The 19,560-nt window shown below is 43.8% G+C and overlaps 1 protein-coding gene across 3 annotated transcripts in view; it reads right to left on the bottom strand.

The window, feature by feature from the left end:
• ABLIM2 (actin binding LIM protein family member 2) overlaps nucleotides 1–19,560 on the bottom strand; it is a 75,284-nt gene that overhangs the window by 31,513 nt on the left and 24,211 nt on the right. For all 3 annotated transcript variants that reach the window (XR_008598296.1, XR_008598297.1, XM_054999703.1), the window contains exons 6-12: nucleotides 16,165–16,258; nucleotides 14,135–14,222; nucleotides 13,197–13,255; nucleotides 10,875–10,958; nucleotides 7,549–7,695; nucleotides 5,605–5,725; nucleotides 3,536–3,634 (exon numbers count right to left, since the gene is read on the bottom strand). Coding sequence is in view for 1 of the 3 variants with exons in the window: in XM_054999703.1 (XP_054855678.1) it covers nucleotides 3,536–3,634; nucleotides 5,605–5,725; nucleotides 7,549–7,695; nucleotides 10,875–10,958; nucleotides 13,197–13,255; nucleotides 14,135–14,222; nucleotides 16,165–16,258 (692 nt within the window). In the remaining 2 variants the exon portion in view is untranslated. The remainder of the gene's footprint in view (nucleotides 1–3,535; nucleotides 3,635–5,604; nucleotides 5,726–7,548; nucleotides 7,696–10,874; nucleotides 10,959–13,196; nucleotides 13,256–14,134; nucleotides 14,223–16,164; nucleotides 16,259–19,560) is intronic.

The raw sequence follows: 19,560 nt of genomic DNA, 5'->3' as shown, positions 1-19,560 counted from the left end.
TTCTGGTTCTAGGGTTCTTAGGAATTAGCAAAAATCCCATCTGCTCTGGATAGATGCTGAACAAGGGATCTTCCCGTTACTTTTAAAGAATTTATCTGACCCTCACAGTAAGCCCAGTCTGTATAATGAGACCAGTTATAATGACCAAGGAGCTCTGCTTGTTACTAAGAATTTCTTGACTGTCGTGGGCAAAACTTTTACCTCTGGCCCTCTGGGCTTCCCATCATCCTGTGCCCACAGGATTTCTGATGTGTGTGAAATGGAGAGGCAGTTGCAGTTGTGAGGCAGTTGCGCAACGAAGCCACCATCAGCCCTTCACTAGATTCACTGAAGACCCTCAGGATGGTCACTTATGTCTGTTTCAGAGGTCCTCAGTGATAAACTCGAACAGATGCTCCTAGTTAAGTCTTCTAAAAGATGCAACTGCTTTCTTTTTAATGTCGTCGTTTTCAAAAATCCAATTTCAGTTTTGAAAAGGTTAGTTGTGGCATTTTCTAGGATTTTTCACCTTTAAATTGCTTTTTATTTTTATTTTACTTCATTTGGATCCCACTTTTCTCCCTAACAGGCACCCAAAGTAATTTACATTTGCCCATTTTCCATGTTATGCATACAACAGCTCTGCGAGGTAGATTTGGCCAAGAGCACATGACTGGTCCAAGGTCACTCAGTGAGCTTCCAAGGCAGAGTGGGGATCTGAACCTGTGTCTCCCAGATCCTAGCCCAACACTCCAACTGCTAAACCACACTGGCCGTGATCCTGAGGCTTTCAGTAGCCCCAGGCAGTACTCTGCCTGTTAGAGTAAGCTCAGTGTATTCTCTTCAGCTCGTAATTCCAGTCTCCGAAAAACTTGGTTCTTTCTGGGTTCTCAATAAGCTCTGAAAGGCTTTTGAGTCTGCTCTAGAGTCTTCTTTGCATGGTTAGTGTAAATTACTAAATATTTCTAATGTGCTGCTTCCAATGGAATCAAGTATGATAAGCTGCTAGAAACTTCCGGCTGGCTGCTGGCTTTGGAAATTATGTATGGCTGAAACCTTGGTTTGTTTCCACTTCCAATTTTCAGCAAGGTAGTCTGCTAAGGATAGTTCTGCTGGTAACACCACTGCTAAGACCACAGAGAATTTGAATTCAGGGATACACTTGTTACAAAACTCCTGTACAGGATGTCTTCGTATTCAGTTATATGGCAGTACACCCCAAAATATTGCCTAGCATGCTAGACTGTATTTGTAATATTCACAGACGTGATTGTCGGGAGGGGGGCTGCCACTACTTTCTAAATTAGTTTTCTACCTTCATCTTTTATTTTTCCTATTTTTATTTTTCCTATTTCTCAGGAGTCAAAAATTAACATATATGTGCTATGGTAGCAGTTTCAGCAGTTAGCAACTCCTTCTCAAGTACTGGGTATACTTGCAATTTTTCTTATAGAAAACAAAGGTATTTATTCTTTCAAATCCACAAATAGGACAAATAGTAACATTGTGTGTGTTAACTAACTTATAAATGATGCTGAGAGAGTTCTAGAGGGCACACGACGACATGCATGCCTAGTAACTATGTAACAACACTTTCATCCTCTTTTCCATTGTATGATGCGTCTCAGCACCCGGTTCTTGAAGGATGAGCCTCACTCATAGCCCCACGTCCTTCTTCAGGTAAGACATGGGGAGACAGCACCTGCCGGGCCACCTCCCTTCCCTCAATGCTCCTCCCCTCCTACTTTTCTTCCTCTACCAGCCTTTTCTCTTCCTCTTTGACCTTCTGCCTCCTCTTTTTTTTCCTTTCTCTTTCGGTCTCCTCTGCTGCTCTTACTCTTTCTCTGTCTGCCCCATCTGCTCTCCTCTCCTTCCCTCTCTGCTATCACTGCCTTTCTGTCTTCTGGCTCCATCCTTCATTCTGACGCCTTCTCTGTTGGCGCTGGACCCTGCCCTCACTGTCACTGGCTCCTCATCTCCTCCCACCCTCCCGTTTCTACTTTGGGGTGGACTGGGTGAGGCCACTGTCAAGCTTCGGAGGGACTGCTGCTGCCGGGAGAAGACTGGCTGTTGGGGGGCTCCACTGCTGGGCCACTGAGGCCGGTGTGTGGCTTTGGTGGGCTTCCTACACAGCTCCCGGCTATCACTTGAGTTGCTGGGAGTGGATCGTCATCACTTTCGCTGGCCAAGGTTGCCACCTCCTTTTCACAGATGTGTATTATATTACTCAACCACCAAAATAAGTTTAAGTTTGACAGGAGAGTAAGCTTTGCATATATTCCAATTTCCCCTCAAATTCTTGGGGTTTTTTGGGTGGCCAGGGGAATGGAAACCCCTTTTTCCCGTGGCTTCAAAATCTCCAGAAATTTCTACCCTCAACAGCATTGCAAGATCCAATTTAAATCAGCTTAGCAAGAGATGACACCATACTGTGTACAAGTGCAACGCAGCACAAGGAATATCTCAAGGCTGCACATCTCATCACATGTGGCTGGGACTAAACCCCACTGAATATGCTTCTGAATAAACATGTTTAGGATTAAACGCTACATGCCATTTAAAAAGGGGACAATGAGAGGTTGCTTTTTGAAAAGAAAATGGTTAGGATCTTTGCAGGGAATTGCCTGGCTGAGAGAACAGGTTCCTTAAAATAAAGGTCCACTAGCATGAAGCCACAGTGTTCCACTGCCACATCCTAGAGCATGAACACTGCTTTCATGCATACCACTGAAACTCATGTTCACTTTAATTGCTCAAGATGAGTATACTTGAACCGTAGAGGTGAGTCGGCCTTTTGCAATTACAAACCAGCTTTCATCTCACTCGTTTCTGGGAGTTAGGCCTCCTCAAAGTGACCACTGCCTCTCCCCTAAATACACCTTTTACTGCTTCAGCTATCACTTCCTTTGGTTTCCCATTTATTTTACAATAATGATCAATTAAGTGGGCATGATCAGTTAAGAAAAAAGTTGAATTAAACGCCTGCAAGTTACTGAACTAAGGAATACTAAGGCAATCTAATACAAGAGTCCATAGAATCTGTTCACCCCACAACACATACACCAGATGTAGCTTATAAATAGTTCCAGTGTTTTTGTCTGATATCAGAAGTTCCCAGTCTAATAAAAAGCACTGCTGAGCGAATAAAACACACCAACTAGAACAGGACTAGAAATCCTTAAATGAACCACTGGGGGGAAAAAACCCTGCCCTCTCTACAGATCGTCCCATTCAATGACAAAGCATTTCAGAGGCTGGCCACCTTTCCCGTCTCCCATGACAATTCTGGTTGTGAACTGATGCATTTTTTTCATGGGCTTTCTATCTTTGCATTACCAAAATACCAAAACAGACATGTTCGTAAATTGTGCAGCATCGTTTCTAAGTGTTAAAAAGCCTTCAGGAATTGTTCCACACTCATCAGAAGAAAAGGTTTCATATTTATATCAGAAAAGTATCAAAACTGTCTCTATTCAGGACATGCGCAAACATAACATCCAAACACAGGCAGAAAGGCGTACAGTCACCACAGCACGAACGGCATTCCTGGCCTTACCTTTGAAGAAGGGGATGTAATGGTGCCTGAATGCAGATGTGAGGCTTGTGTGTTGGGGGAGGGAGAGGCAGCTACTGGTACCAGGACTCTGAGTACCAGCTAGAGGGCAACAGAAAGTTCAGTGAAAATCAGTGCCTTCATTTCCTGTCTAAGATCTACAAAACATTCCGTATCCCGGAGCTTAGGAAAGGGTTTCTCAGCCGGGCTGGGTTCCCCTTCCCCTTGCTCATCTGGCATTCCAGCAAGGGCCACCAAAGCTGCAGCCCTGGGAGTGAGGAGTTCAGCAAAGGGAGCCACGGACTGGGAAGGCACGATCTCTATAAGGACCAGCTGGATCCCAGGCTCACAGGTGCCTGGCTAGAGACAGTGGAGGAGTAAGTGCAGCTGACCTGCTGCTGCCTACCATAGGGAGAACTTGTTGCTCCTGGTAGGAGGGTACATATTTCTCCCTGAGTGTTCCACTGGATCTGGGATTCCTGCCTGCTGATGCACCAGAGGAGAGAGAACCTTGGAGAGCATCTCCTCTGCTCCATCTCTCCTCCGCCTCTCTCCCTCTGCTCTGCTCCTTTTTCCTGCTGCTTCAACAAAATCCAGCCATATTCAACTGCTGGCTCCCTTTGCTAGTGGGGCTCTTATTGACTGGGCACTTAACATGAGGCCCAGTGCTCATTTTTGGGACTGTTCGGCACTTGAGACTCCTCCTCCCGTCCCGTTTTAATCCTAGGCATATCAGAAAAATGGGAAATTCAGTATGATCCCGATGGGCTACCTCATTCTGTAGGAAGGCTTCACAAGTCTTGAAGGCCTGTGTTGCAATGGTAAGCTCTTGATGGTGGTTTCCACATAGGGAAAGGTTTATGCGATTTCCTCACTGCTGCTGTAGCTGTCAATACAGCACAGCGGCAACGGGACCTACACATGAGAGGATTCCCCAGTTTCCCTGCCCCAGTCCCCCAGTAGCAGCCATCTCAAGAGTCACCAGAGCCTTTTCAGTTTTGTTTTTTAAAAAAGGCAATGAATTACAGTTATACTGATATAGTGTATAACAATCGCTATATCAGGTTCTCTAAATTCCCAGTTTCATTTTTTTTAAGTAAGCCTCTAGGTCCTTTAATTGTGGAGACATGGCTTTCCTCTTGTGTCTCTGAAACAAAAGGGGCCAGAGACTTACTTTTTAAAGAACAAAATGACAACTGGGAATTCATAGATCCTGGTACACAGTCTGTTATAATGATATTTAATTTTGAAAAACCGAAAAGGCCCCCCGGGAGAGGAGAAAATGGCCATCACGGGGACAGAGGAAATGGTTGCCATGTGGGTAGCAGCCATCTAGGATTTCCCAAAATCTTTCTCAAAACTTTGGAGCAAAGGAGGTTTGAGAAAGATCAGAGAAAAGCCCGGAAAATCCCAGGAAGTGCATGAATGTACCATGATGCAGCGGGAAAGCAAGAAACAACCCCGCTTCCCAACATCGTTGAATCTAGGGCAGATGATTCATGTTGTGTGGAAACAGCCCCTCTCTAGCATTTCGCTGGAAGCTCTCAAGGCCTTCACTGCAGCCCTTCCATTCACAAGAGCAGTCCTGAACATTCAAGCCCCAGTCATCTCAGAGGAGATGATCTCATGACAAAGCGTACATTGTCATTTTCAGCGACTCTCTTGTGCTGGACTACTTCTTACACTTCCCCAAGTTCAGAAAGGAGTTGCTGGACTAAAGGTTTCATTTATTTAAAATATTTACCCCTTTCCTTTGTTCCTATTGATAGCTGGGGAAGAGGAACGCACAACGGAGTCCTACAAGACTCTTAAAAATCCCTCAACGTCCTTCAGGGTTAGGAGCTATGATTACACTTCTACAAGAGTTATGTGCGAGTTTTCTCATCTCACCATACCTCTTTAACTTTCTCACGATGGAAACCCTTTGATCACATCACCCACAAACACGCTTGATAGAATTTGCATGGTTTCTCCTAACACAGATCTGATTCAGGGGACTGTCCCCTTCTCCGGTGACCCCAAAAGGGAAATGTAAAGTGATGGCTGACAAAAGCTGCCTTCTCATCCATTACCTGGTCTGCTGTAACTCTGAGGAGAGAGGCACGGGGGCGTGTTGCAGCTGTAGCCGAGCGATCCCGTGGAGCTGGGGCTCGATGTCCTGTACTGTTTGTAGGATCGGTCATCTTGGTCCCCCTAGAAAGAAGGAGGGGGAGAACCTTTTACATCATTATGAAAAAGGGGGACTTGACTTATCTTCATCCAATACAATATATTGCTGGATTTTGTGTTGTCTGAAGTTAGTTGCTTTTACTGTTAATGAAACTGACAAGTCTATTGATTTTTAAGCTAAATTCGAATGTTTATTCACTGTTGCTTTTGAAACACTTTTACAGTGCCAGTTTTAAGTTTTAAGGACTTCTTTTGTCAACTTGTTTTGAAACGTTTCAGTGTTTTGTCATCATGTATTTTAGATTAAGCCATTACGTTTTCTATTCAAGTTACCAAAGACAGTGTCAAATATTCTGTTTAGTAGTGTATGCTTTTCACCCTATCCCAGTGAAAGAAAGAAGAAAAAATTAGCTACAAATATCTTAAATCCACTCTTTTACTGGTAACAAATATTCTATATAAATGTAATCTCATAGTACATTGTAAATGGAATGAGTTAAAATTTTTGTGACTGATTATATCCAACTTATTTCTTTATATTCTGCTTTTCTCCCTAATAGGACTTACAGTATCATTCTCCACTTGTCCATTTTATCCCCACAGCAACCCTGTGAGGTATGCTGGATGAGAGAGAGAGCGCGACTGGCCCAAGGTCACCCAGCAGCCTTCCATAGCAAAATGAGGATTTGAACTTGAGTGTCTTAGACCTTAGTCCACCCTAACCACTACACTATGCTGCCTCTCCAAGTTAAATTCTACAAACTATGATGGCCTTGAAGGCTAGTCAACAGAATTGTATCTAAACTTTATCTAAAAAATTATCTAATTTCAAAAGAAACATTCCATGATGACCTGGTTGTAATAATCAAGCATGTGTGATCAGCAGCTACCACTATGCCAAATTCTGCCACTGCACAGAAACAAAAGCTGCTTGTATTATGGCTCCCTTTGAACTGAATCTTGGAGAGGATCAAAAGAGACACCCAATTCAAGTGAATATGCTATTTAGAAGTCTGAATGTAGACTGCATTTCCTGTGAAGTTTGCAGCACCCCACATTATTGTATGCTACTGATTGTGTAATTTGATGGAAATCAAGAGGGAACAGAGAGGGTTAAGGCATAAAATGAAGTCTGCTGATAGAGCAATTGTGCTGAAACGAAGGAGGCCTGTGCCTGGGGAATTTTTAAATGGGAGCATGCTTTTGAATACTATATGTGTTACCTTGAGTTGCCCAGAGAAATGTGAGGAATACATTTAGTGAATATATTTTAAAATATTAGGCTAGGCTGAGCGTCCTTGTGTTAAAAAAGGCTGTGGCACTGCATAAAACTTGGTAGCTATTGTTAATTAAACAATTCAGACCGGCTGTTGTGAACTTCAGGACTGGACATTCTCAATTTTAAAGCAAGACAACATAAGGAAGTGAACCAAGGTATAAAAACGCTTCTAGAAGAAAGGCCTTCTATGACATAAAAAAGTGTTCTACAAATGCACAATTCTGGTAAGTGTCTGACATTTAAAATATACATTATTTGAAGATGAAGTGGACTGAAAGATAACTACTGGGAATTTGTGGAAAGGGAAAAAGTACCTATATTGTTCCAATGTAATTATTTTCCACATAACAAAAATATTAAGGTATTTGACTGTCAGAATTAAATGCAGAAATATTTCCTATCTCAAGCACACATAAAATACTTGGCAGAAAAACTTTTAAAAAACCATTAAAACATTAGTGCACAGAACTAACAAAGAAACTGGAAAACAACAGCTTTAATTCCAAGAGGAGCATTTACAAATGGATAAAGTGACTCAAAGAGTGTAAAAAACATGGACTCTCAGTACCTCCTCATAACTGCGCCTGTAATCTGATGAATAGCTGATATAGGGAGAATAGGAGATCATATCTGGACGGTCGATGTTATAGATGGCTTTGTCCTTAGGAAGGGCAGCCAAATCCCTGTAGTCAATGATTTCATCACCAAGCTTTGCCTACAGAGGAAAGAACAGCTGAACACAGTCTGATACAATTCTAGGATATCTGAGGATATAATAATAATAGTAACATTCAATTTATACACCGCCCTTCAGGATGACTTAACACCCACTCAGGGTGGTTTACAAAGTATGTTATTATGCCCACAACAAAACACCCTGTGAGGTGGGTGGGGCTGAGAGAGCTCCTAGAAGCTGTGACTGACCCAGGGTCACCCAGCTGGCTTCAAGCAGAGGAGTGGGGAATCAAACCCAGTTCTCTAGATTAGAGTCCCACACTCTTAACCACTACACCAAACTGGCTCTCAAATACAAGGTATTTGTGGCACATGACATGAGACTCTACCTAAAATAATGACCAGGTGGCTGTGTCTTCCTTTCCAACTGCCACAGCACAAAATCAACAAACTGTCATCGCTTAGGCAACCACTGCCTCAGGATCTGTCCCTCCATTTCTCAGCCTTTCGCTGGTCCAAAACTGAAACTGGGCTTGGGAAAGAAGCCACTCTGAAATGACTGCTCAAGCTGCTCCTGCCCGCTCAGTCTTTTCTTCACTACCACACAACTCCATAACATTCTAGGGGACACAGTTGTCGTCCCCTAGAGGGAGTTAAGGCTAACTTACTGCTACTACTACTGCTACTACTACTGCTACTACTACTTATAGTCTGCCTTTCTCACAGAGACCAACGAGGATTACATAGATCCAGAGGAGTTAGCCGTGTTAGTCTGTAGTAGCGAAATCAAAAAGAGTCCAGTAGCACCTTTAAGACTAACCCATTTTATTGTAGCATAAGCTTTCAAGAATCACAGTTCTCTTTGTCAGATGCATGGAGGGCAGAAAGAGAAACTGGTCAAATATAGAGGAGGAGAGAGGAGGGGAGGAGGAGAGGAGGGATGTAAACAACTCCTTTGATATGGAGATGCAAACAACTCCTTTTGATGTGGGGATCAGTTTGCTTGTGTAAAGGTTCAGAGGAGTTTGCCGTGTTAGTCTGGAGTAGCAAAATCAAAAAGAGTCCAGCAGCACCACCAAGACCAACCAATTCCACTGCAGACATAGTGCAGGTCAATACGATCAACAGCTAGGATATTCAATGAACAAAATTGTAGGGTATGGATTGCAGAAATTGAAAAACAAGAATAATCCAAACACAGATGAAAACACTGCTGAAACAAAGTATAAGTAATTAAACATGCCATCTTTAACAACATGGAAACTAGGTAGTTTCCATGTTGTTGAAGATGTCATATGTATGTCAACAGACAGTACTTAGCAGAATTGTTTCTCTACTGTGCCATTTTTCTAAGCCGTTTCTTATTGCACAGTGCTATTACATAAGTTAAAAAAGCACTCCTGAATAATTTAGTTTTGCATAATTTGCAGAAAGCCAGGAAAGTGAGAGTTTCCCTGACCTCTTCAGGCAGGCCGCCGTTCCATAAGATGGGGGCTACCACAGAGAAGACACGTGTGTGAGCAGCTGCTGATTTAGCTCAGCGGAAGGGTGGTATCTGCAGAAGGCCCTGCTCAGATGCTCTGCCACTGCACAGCACAGGGAGAGAGGCAGTCCTGCAGATATGAAGGACAAAGGCGATGAAGGGCTTGGTATGTGATAGCCCACACTTTGATGGTTGCAGAATGGGAGTAACATGCATACTCCACTAGCTCCTGATAATAATTGAGCTGCAGTGTTCTGCAGCAGATGGTGTCTCCGAGTTAACTTTAAGGGGATATCTATGTAGAGCGCATTACAGTAGTCTAGTTTCGCTGTTACTGTGGTGTGAATCCAGGTGGCCAGATCAGCCAGGTAGCAAGCCATCTTCCAGGCTAGTAGGAGTTGGAAGGAGGCCTTTTTTGCAGCTGCATTTACTTGCTTTTCTAGCAGCAGTACTGGATCCACTATAACTCCTAGGCTCTACCTAGTCAGCAAGGGTCAGATGAAGCCCATCAAAAGCAGGCAATGGGAAGATCTCTGCCTTCCCAACCAGTATCACTTCCATCCTGTCTGGGTTCAATTTCAATTTGTTTAAGTCATTTGACCACAGCTATCAAGCTGCGACTCAAACCTCTTACTGAATTACCAGGGAATTTGGACAGTGAGATATAGAACTGTGTATCATTTGTGTATTGATGGCATTCAATTTCATAGTTACGATTGATTTCGCCTAAAGTGGTTTACAATTGAATAAAATGGGGGAGAAGGTTGAATAACATGGGAGATAAGATTGCACCGTGTGAAATCTCACCAAGTAATTCCCTCACAGAAGATGGCTGGTCTCCAACAGCAACCCATGAAGAGCCAAACTACAAGAGACCAATTACACAAGGAGGAGCACGCGAAGGGAGTCACAATGTTAGCCGGGAAGCTGAGTTTTAAAAGAGACCGGAAGGCTTTGTCAATTTTTCCTCTCTACAGAGCCAGGGAGATGCTGCTCAGAGGGTGTCTGTTCCATGAGGATTGATGGTCCTCAATAGCAGAGTTTGAAAATCAGGCTGACTACAAACATGACACACAATGCAGTTTAGCTCTGTCTATAGTCATGGAGCTGTGAAGAGTCACAAATCCATTCTATTACCAGAACTGTTTCATGTTTTTATGAAGTCCCTGGGAGAGACTATTAAGATCATGAATTTGCTGATATATCTAACACTCAGGGCTTTTTTCTGGGAAAAGAGGTGGTGGAACTCAGTGGGTTGCCCTCGGAGAAAATGGTCACATGGCTGGCGGCCCCGCCCCCTGATCTCCAGACAGAGGGGAGATTAGATTGCCCTCCGTGCAGCAATCTCAACTCCCCTCTGTCTGGAGATCAGGGGGCGGGGCCACCAGCCATGTGACCATTTTCAAGAGGTTCCAGAACTCCGTTCCACCACGTTCCTACTGAAAAAAAAACCCTGCTAACACTTATTTTTCCCTTTCCACTGATCCACAAGCAGAAATAACCCCGAATCAGAGTTCAGTGGCTGAGAAGGATTAAATAAGGATCAGAAGCCATTTAATCCGGCCCAGATTGACTGTGTTTCTACTGATGGTCATCAAGATACTAATAAGTACTAACTTTGTTCTGGTGTTCAAGACAATACAGTCCATATTCTTGTTTCTTTTACTGTTCTATCATTCTGTTCTCCATTGCTCACATTTCTTTTCTTAGTGCAAATCTTTACTACAAACACTTACATATATCACTCTGCTCGGGGACCCTGATGTACTTGAAGCAGGTACTGATATGATGCTCTCAGAGGATGTCCTGGTTTCTTGCAACTGGAAACAAATATGCAAAATGGATTTCACCTTGTGCTTATTAAAGAAATATGTTTTTGAAACCATTGGCCTTCTCAGGTACTTACAACTGGAATGCAATGCTGGTCAAATAAAAGCAGATAAAAATATCTTTCCATTTAACAGAAGAATTAAGCCTTTGCAAATTCATGCATACTCCAAACCCGTGGCCATTGTAAGTAAGGGCCGCCCCATAGCTCAGGCGCCATTTAACAGAAGAATTACACCTTTGCAAATTCATGCATACTACAAACCCGTGGCCATTGTAAGTAAGGGCCGCCCCATAGCTTAGGCGCCATTTAACAGAAGAAGTACACCTTTGCAAATTCATGCATACTCCAAACCCATGGCCATTGTAAGTAAGGGCCGCCCCATAGCTCAGGCGCCATTTAACAGAAGAATTACACCTTTGCAAATTCATGCATACTCCAAACCCGTGGCCATTGTAAGTAAGGGCCGCCCCATAGCTTAGGCGCCATTTAACAGAAGAATTACACCTTTGCAAATTCATGCATACTCCAAACCCATGGCCATTGTAAGTAAGGGCCGCCCCATAGCTTAGGCGCCATTTAACAGAAGAATTACACCTTTGCAAATTCATGCATACTACAAACCCGTGGCCATTGTAAGTAAGGGCCGCCCCATAGCTCAGGCGCCATTTAACAGAAGAATTACACCTTTGCAAATTCATGCATACTACAAACCCGTGGCCATTGTAAGTAAGGGCCGCCCCATAGCTTAGGCGCCATTTAACAGAAGAATTACACCTTTGCAAATTCATGCATACTACAAACCCGTGGCCATTGTAAGTAAGGGCCGCCCCATAGCTCAGGCGCCATTTAACAGAAGAATTACACCTTTGCAAATTCATGCATACTCCAAACCCATGGCCATTGTAAGTAAGGGCCGCCCCATAGCTTAGGCGCCATTTAACAGAAGAATTACACCTTTGCAAATTCATGCATACTACAAACCCATGGCCATTGTAAGTAAGGGCCGCCCCATAGCTTAGGCGCCATTTAACAGAAGAATTACACCTTTGCAAATTCATGCATACTACAAACCCGTGGCCATTGTAAGTAAGGGCCGCCCCATAGCTCAGGCGCCATTTAACAGAAGAATTACACCTTTGCAAATTCATGCATACTCCAAACCCATGGCCATTGTAAGTAAGGGCCGCCCCATAGCTTAGGCGCCATTTAACAGAAGAAGTACACCTTTGCAAATTCATGCATACTCCAAACCCATGGCCATTGTACCTAAGGGTCACCCCATAGTTTAGGTGCCACATGAGCAATGCACAGTTTGCCGTTTCATGCATGTGTACCAGTTAGATTTCACACAACTCTTCTTCTCTCAGCCCTAATCCCTGTCTTCTTTAAACTGGGTGTGCAACGTTAAGCATAAAGCCATGCAGGCATTTAGTAAGATTTCGATTATACATCCAAAACAATGAGAGGGCGCACCTTACTTGATGATCTACAGCATGAAAAGGACAGGTGGAATAATACCCTGCAGGATCCTCCTGGACCCCTCAGTGTTAACCTACACCACAGTTCTTCTACTTGACTAATACCCAGGCTTTCTCCAGACTGTGAGACAGCACAGCTGGTGCAGAAAATCCAGTTAATTTCTTAGATCAGATCTTATATCCATTCGCTTAGAAATGCCTCTTTCAATGCTAAAGAGGCAAAACTAGGGGATGGCTCTTTATAGCAAATAGCCAAATATTTATGGCTGTGATCTTTGCAACAGCTGTTCGTGAACATAATCCCACCTTGAGGTTCATAACTGCCTCTGTTATACATTTAGGGAGTCCCAGAAAAGCACTAAGGAATTGAGCCCGTATCCTCTCTATGTTTGGATTGCCTTTTTGGCTCAAAACATTTGGAGCCTGCAGGAACCTTTGCAATCCTGAAACTGTGCGGCTGGATGCAGCTATAAAATGGCTGCCACACAAAGCAGAGCGAGAATACAACTGCTGCTCCACAAGACAAAACAAGCCACAGAATGGCTGTCCCAATATTTCACCAGAAGCTCTGCTGGGCAAAAGCCCTGCCTGGCTCCTCCGATTAGCAGGCACCAGAAAAGGTATAGGTGGACACCATGACACCCACAGGCACCACGTTGGAAACCTCTGAGCTAAACAAACCCAGCAGCCCAGAAATGCTAAAGAAGAAAACGAAGCATATTTAAGCGGATGAAAAAGCAGAGCCTCACTTTGGTCTTTTCCTCCACTTTGGCTGCCTGTCGACAAGCCGGATGCCAAATTGAAGTCCCTGAAAAGGAGAGTGACATTGGGATTATTTATTACCCTCTTGAACATTTTTTACTGCAGTGGCACATTCACTGATGCAAAAAATAACCGAACTAGATCAGAAGACTGCACAAGCAAGCAGCAGAATGATCCAGACCAAGGGCTGAACTGACCCACAGCCAAACCGAGATGTGGCACTCGTGCTGGTATTCAATGCTTTGGGAGAGTCCCATCATGGGCAATGCCTATCTCTATATCTTATAGCCAAGGGCTGGGGCCCCAATTGATAGAATGGGGCAAGCCACGGACACCATTTAGGGTTCTCCAAGCATGTGAGAACCTAGTTTGTGAGCAAATCCATGCCCACCCCCTGGTACATAGGATTTGCTGACATTGCCATCTCTACCACCCCACCAGACTGCACTTGACATTTTGGGTTACCGCAGCAACCCAAACTAGCGCATGAAAACCCAACAGCCAGCAGGAGGTAGATGGGAGGGGGCACCAGAGAAGATGGCAGGTGAACTGAGGAGGGTGAAGCTGGAGGAAGCGAGCCACGGAGGAGGAAACCGGGATTTCTCCTCCCTGTGAGTCGTTGTAGGTTGTCTAGAGCCTTTTTAGATTATCTATGGATCAGACTGCAGTAGCGGTTCAACAGTTAGGAACAAATAAGAGCAGCAGTCACGCGCTCCAGAGTCTGAAAAGGTGTAACATTCGGAAACAGAAATTCCATATTTATGATTTTGCTCTACCTCTCTTACACCTGAGGTAATTTAATTACTCAATTAAAGCAAGAAACCACAACCAAAACCACACTGAAAGCCAAACCCAGTTACAACAGATTTCCCTAGCTCTCCCACCCCCATGAAAACGTAACCAAAAATTGAGATCTTGCCCTTACCTTGAAGATACATTTCTTCGCCTTCTGCGAACATCTGATGGCACTTGATACATCGGGCACAAGTTGGGTGATAGTGTTTTTCTCCTGCCTGGGGGGTGGGGGGGCAGGGGGAGGAGAAAAGGAAGATAAAGGTGGCTAGGAGTGTGCTAAATCTAGATCAGAAAAATGCTTTGGTACAGCTGAATCTTCAGAAAGAAGTCAAGAAAGCAAAGTCTGTATTGGTCTCTTAAACAGCTACCCCGCCATACGGCAACTCATGACACATGACAGGTTTGCATACCTTTGTTCATTGCAGGAATGGACATAAGGGAAACTACAACCCCCTGGTACATCCCTGGACAATTGTCCATGCTTGTCAGGCTCCTTGCCGAGACTGCTCCGCTAGGCAGCCTTTGGACTGTCCCAGCAAGGAACAGCAAGAGTGAATACTCATGATCGCTTAACACACCAGTTATGCCTTCACAGGCTGAGAGAAGCACTCTTGCTCAGCAGATGGAAAACATACTGGTGGACCACAAAACATTCCACAGATTCCTTAGCCCACAGGAAGAGTATAGAGAAGAGAGGGACTCCACTTAGAAGAGCAAATTTGCATATATTTTCCAATACCACCCAAACAAATACTCCAAGGAAAACTACTTTAGCGTGACAACAATCAATGATTTTCCACAGTTTCGACACAAAGGTGTATTATGGCACTTTAATCACCAGCAAATGTATCAAAGCATTGGCTTTCACGGGCTGAGGATATGTTGAAGCGGTAGAAAGGGCCTTCATCGCCTGACATCCCAATACCTGAAGGACTGCCCTCCTATCACTAGGTTGCATCCAGCCAACTTTTCCAATTCAATTTCACTCAATTCAACTCCTCACAGCAACACCCATTCTTTTGTCCTTGTAGGTCCCACGATTCACAGCATAACCTTTTGGGAAATCAATGAGGATCCCTTCCTCCCATTTTCACCAGTGGAAAATCTGGTTGGCTCAACCTGTCAGATAAGCCCCAGCATATCTGCCATGTTTTAAATGTCTTATGCCTCTGAGAACATGCAGAGTAAAACCTGTTTTGCTGAAGGACTGCTAGTTGCTTATCTTGCAGGTGTTTTGGTAACAGTTTCCTGGCAAGCCTGAGAAAGTAACCTTGAAGTACAGCAGAGACTGCACCAAACTTCTAAGAGACTGAGCAATGCTCATCCTTTCACTCCTCCCTTCTTCCCAGGCTCTGTGAGTCAAAATCCTAACGGACTTTCTTCCTTACTAGGAACTGGGGGCTACGGACTCTGCCCTATAATTAACCTTGTTTTGCCATCCTGAGCCATTCCAGCTAATGATCCTGTCTGACCATCTTGATACTGGTATTTCTCTTCAATAAAGTAACTTTAACTCATACACCTGACTGATGCAGTGAAGTGCTCGGGGATTTACTTGGCAAGACCTGACACAACCTTCAGCTTTGATTGGCTCATCAGCTGCAGTTCAAGGTTCCCTTCTGTAAGATTAACCCAGCCGCCATCAGATTGTCACATTTCTGAGTAACAGCATCTACCCTGTGGTTACGTTTCCTCTCTTTCACATCAATGAATAAGTTCATTCCCACACAGATGACTCCATTTCCTCCGTGGAAACTCCCTGCCATGATTTTGCAAGGAAAGACTGAAAGCTCCAGAGAATGCCTTCAGGAACTCCAAACGTATGCTTCAAACGGTTCAATAAAATCACAATTATAGTAATCATCATCATCATGATAACTGAGCTTATATATTGCTCTTCTAGACAGTATAGTGCCCTACTCGGCTAGCTCTCAGTAAACAGCCTTCTTTTCTAAATGCTCAAGAACCGACTGCTCGATGATTTGTTCTGGAGGCTTCCAAGATATGGAAGTCAAGCTGACAGGTTGGTAGTTAATTGGATCTTCCCTTTTCCCCTTCTATTAAAAAGACATCAAGATGGCAATCTTTACTTTCTTGAATTAAAACTGAATTCTTGGAGGTTTTTTTAGGACACATCCACTGAGAGGAAAGATGACTTACCTCCAGAACTCTTCCCATGATGTATTTCTCACAATTGTCACATCTTATTCCAAATTTAACATGATAATCCATTTCACAGTACGGAACACCATCTCTAGAGGAAAGAACAGACCCAGTACATGGCTTCAGCTATAATAACTCTACAAACATTACACAATTCCTTAATTTCAAAATAAATGTCTACGCTTTGGTTTCTTCCCAGCTCCTTAGCAGCAGCCCATCTTTTCCTGATCCTCTAACTCAGGTCAGGCCCTGGAGAAGGCAGCGCAAGACATCCCTTGTGAGTGGCTCAGGGTAGCCTCATTAGGACAAGTGGAGTGGAGCCATTTCTCTGGGGCACCAATGTCACAAAAGAGCCAGTCTTATTATTTTTAAAAAAAAATTAAAAAGAATCACATCACTACAGGGTCGTTTTCACTGGCCCCTTGAATTTGTTCTCAAATAGTCAAGAATTTAGGACAGCTAGTGTGGTGTAGAGGTTAGTTCTGGATGAGACCTTGAAAGGATTCAACCTAATCTATCTCATACAGTTTTGGTGAGAATATACTGGAGGTTGTGAACTACATGTATCACTCTGTGCTCCTTAGAGAAAGGATGGGTTAGAAATCTAGTCAACAGTAGGTGTGTGCACTACAAAATTTTCAAGCAGAAGATATACACAGGAAATTGCTGTTTTGAATCATTACCTTGATTTTCTGGAACAGTAACAAATCCAAGATGTTTGGGAAGAACAAAGCACCCTCCCTGAAAAAAATCTGACACACACACCCCCCGCCAAGTTCTAATGTTTACCAGCCATGCAACATGAACGTGTTTTTCTTTGATTCTACTGATTTCCTGGACAATGGCATTTCTCCCCTCCAATCAGATTCTTGCAAGGAAGGCACCCCCAGCCAATCTACTGATTTCCTGGACAATGGCATTTCTCCCTAACCGTCAGATTCTTGCAAGTGAGGAAAACAGAGTACTGCCAGCTAACCCCAAGCTCCAGAGAGCTGCCATTCTCCTTCCTCCCCTCTGAAATTAGAAAGCCTGCACTTGTTCAAGGGCCCACAGAATTCAAACCTTTCGTCCAATAGGCCTGAAACTTGGGGGTTCCTTTGTGTGCAAGCAAAAGAAGGCCCTCTGCAATTCTGGTGACATTTGGTTAAAAACAATTATTCCAGCAAAAGCCCCACCCACTTTCTAAAAACACTTGGCGGGCAATGGGAACGGTATCAGTGGGCACAATGGTGCCCATGGGTACCATGTTGGGGACACCTGCCATAAGGAATATTGGAAGGACAATTACGATGGCTGGGGGGAGGGGACCTTGTTTAGGGACCCGTAGAATTTACAGTCTTTGTCCAATTTGCTTGAAACTTGGGGATTTCTTTGGTGGACAGGCAGAAGAAGCTCTGCTGCAATTTTGGTGCTATTTGTTTGAAAAACAATGACTCCCGCCCCCGAGTGGACAAAATGACGATCTCCTTCCTTCCTTTGTTAAACAGAGCACAACAAGGGAGGATGGCAAACAGAAAGTTTTCAGCAGAAAAGTGAAAGTTTTTTATTCTCAGTCAGTCACTGTGAGAGCAGGAATATGAAATGAATGCAGACAGGGTTTTGGTTTTTTTTAATGCCAATGCCCATAGGGAACTTTGCTAGTATGCTATCCCCTTTTTGGAAATCAGTAGAGAGAAGTTGGTCTGTGCAGGGAGGGACCTACTTCAGGGGTCTGTAAAACTGACCCGCCCTAGTTCAATCTGACTGAAATTTAGGAGTTCTTTATATTAGAAGGAAGACTGTGCTCCAGGCAAATTTGGTGCCATTATCTTTATAAACTGCTGCCCCAGACCCTTGAGTAGATTCCCCTTTGAAAATGATCCTGAAATAAAAACACACAGACTTGATACCTGAGCAGGCCCTATCCTACCTGGAGGTAAGCAATCATGGTAAAAATGCCCTCCCTTCAATGTCTGGAGTAGAAATTAAATAAAATAATTTAAAAAATCTTGGTGCAACACTCCTAGTTGATAGACCAGATAGTTGTCCTTTCAAGAAACATAACAGCAAAATCAAATGATTTTAGCCACATGGGATATTATTGCTATTCACATACTTTAGACAGATGACCCTGAACACAAATGGGGGGGGGGTTGAAATAAAGAACACCTCTGGGTGTACCTCCCTCTCGCAATCTCAGAGGTTTATATTTCCATTTCTATCTCCCACAGCAGGAGGCCCATCTCTCACCTGCTTCCAGGTCCTACAGTGAAGGAAGACATCAGAGGAGACTAGGAACCAAGCTACAAGTGAGGAATGACACTTGCCTGGCAAGTGAACAGACTCATGTGTATTCCTCCCTGTTCACTTGCTCTCCACTTGATCAAGTGGAGCGCAAGTGAATGGCAAGTGAACAGGGAGGAATACACGTGAGTCTGTTCACTTGCCAGGCAAGTGTCATTCCTCACTTGTAGCTTGGCTCTAGGAGGCCAAAATGGTAAGCCAGGCAATTGCCTAGGGCAATAAAATCACAGGAAAATCTGCATCATCTATGCTCTTATCCAAGTCAAAGAGCCATTAGGGTAAGAGACGCCAAGAGCTGGCTGTGCGTATTCCCAGAGCCTTCTAACCTCCATTCACTGTCCACAACATGGACACTAAGAAAGGGGAAGCAGCAAGGAAGTGGTGCATTAAACACCCTGTCCTATTAATTCTTAATTACTTAATGTGCTATGTAGAAACTGACAAAATAACCAAATTAGCAGGGTTAATTGAGCCTCAGTTAAAGTATGAGGTAAGATCTGACCACTCCAGCAGTTCAGCCATCAATGAAGAACAGATGACTGGGATAAGGGAGAATTAGGGTCATTTGGTGTAGAATAGGATTGGTTCAAGTGTCCCCCTGTCCCATTTCAATGGCTGGAGTTCAGCTAGGCTCTTGTTCTTTGTTTGTGGTTGTCAATCTGTACATAACCTTTAGGAGTTCTCAGTACTATAAGGAATCAGTCACCAAACTGTAGATTTTAGAGACTTTTAATGTCTCATTTTAATGTGTATTTTCTGTAGAAAGCTGTGAGGCTTTTTGTAGGTTTTAGGATTCGTTTCTAATGACATTGCAGTTGGCTGATTTAGTCATCCCCATTGAAGACTAAAGATTAAGCTCCTTCTTCCCCAGTCCCTTAGGACTGGTAACCTAATTTTCTGCAGCACAGACTCGTTGCTTTTCCCCTTTCCCACTGTGTCTAGTTTATCTATCTCCCACCCCTTGGTTTATCTTCAGCCCTGGAACTGCCTGCAGGAGACATTTTACTACTGTGGCGACGAGCCACTACCAGATCCACTCTCTATGAATTTGGCTAATCCTGTCCATAAAAATGTCCACTACAGAGTCTCAGTCTATTGCTCCATTTTGCG

This window comes from Eublepharis macularius, chromosome 15 (genome assembly GCF_028583425.1).
Source record: "Eublepharis macularius isolate TG4126 chromosome 15, MPM_Emac_v1.0, whole genome shotgun sequence".
Lineage (NCBI taxonomy): Eukaryota > Metazoa > Chordata > Lepidosauria > Squamata > Eublepharidae > Eublepharis > Eublepharis macularius.
This window is presented reverse-complemented; position numbering and strand designations above follow the sequence as displayed.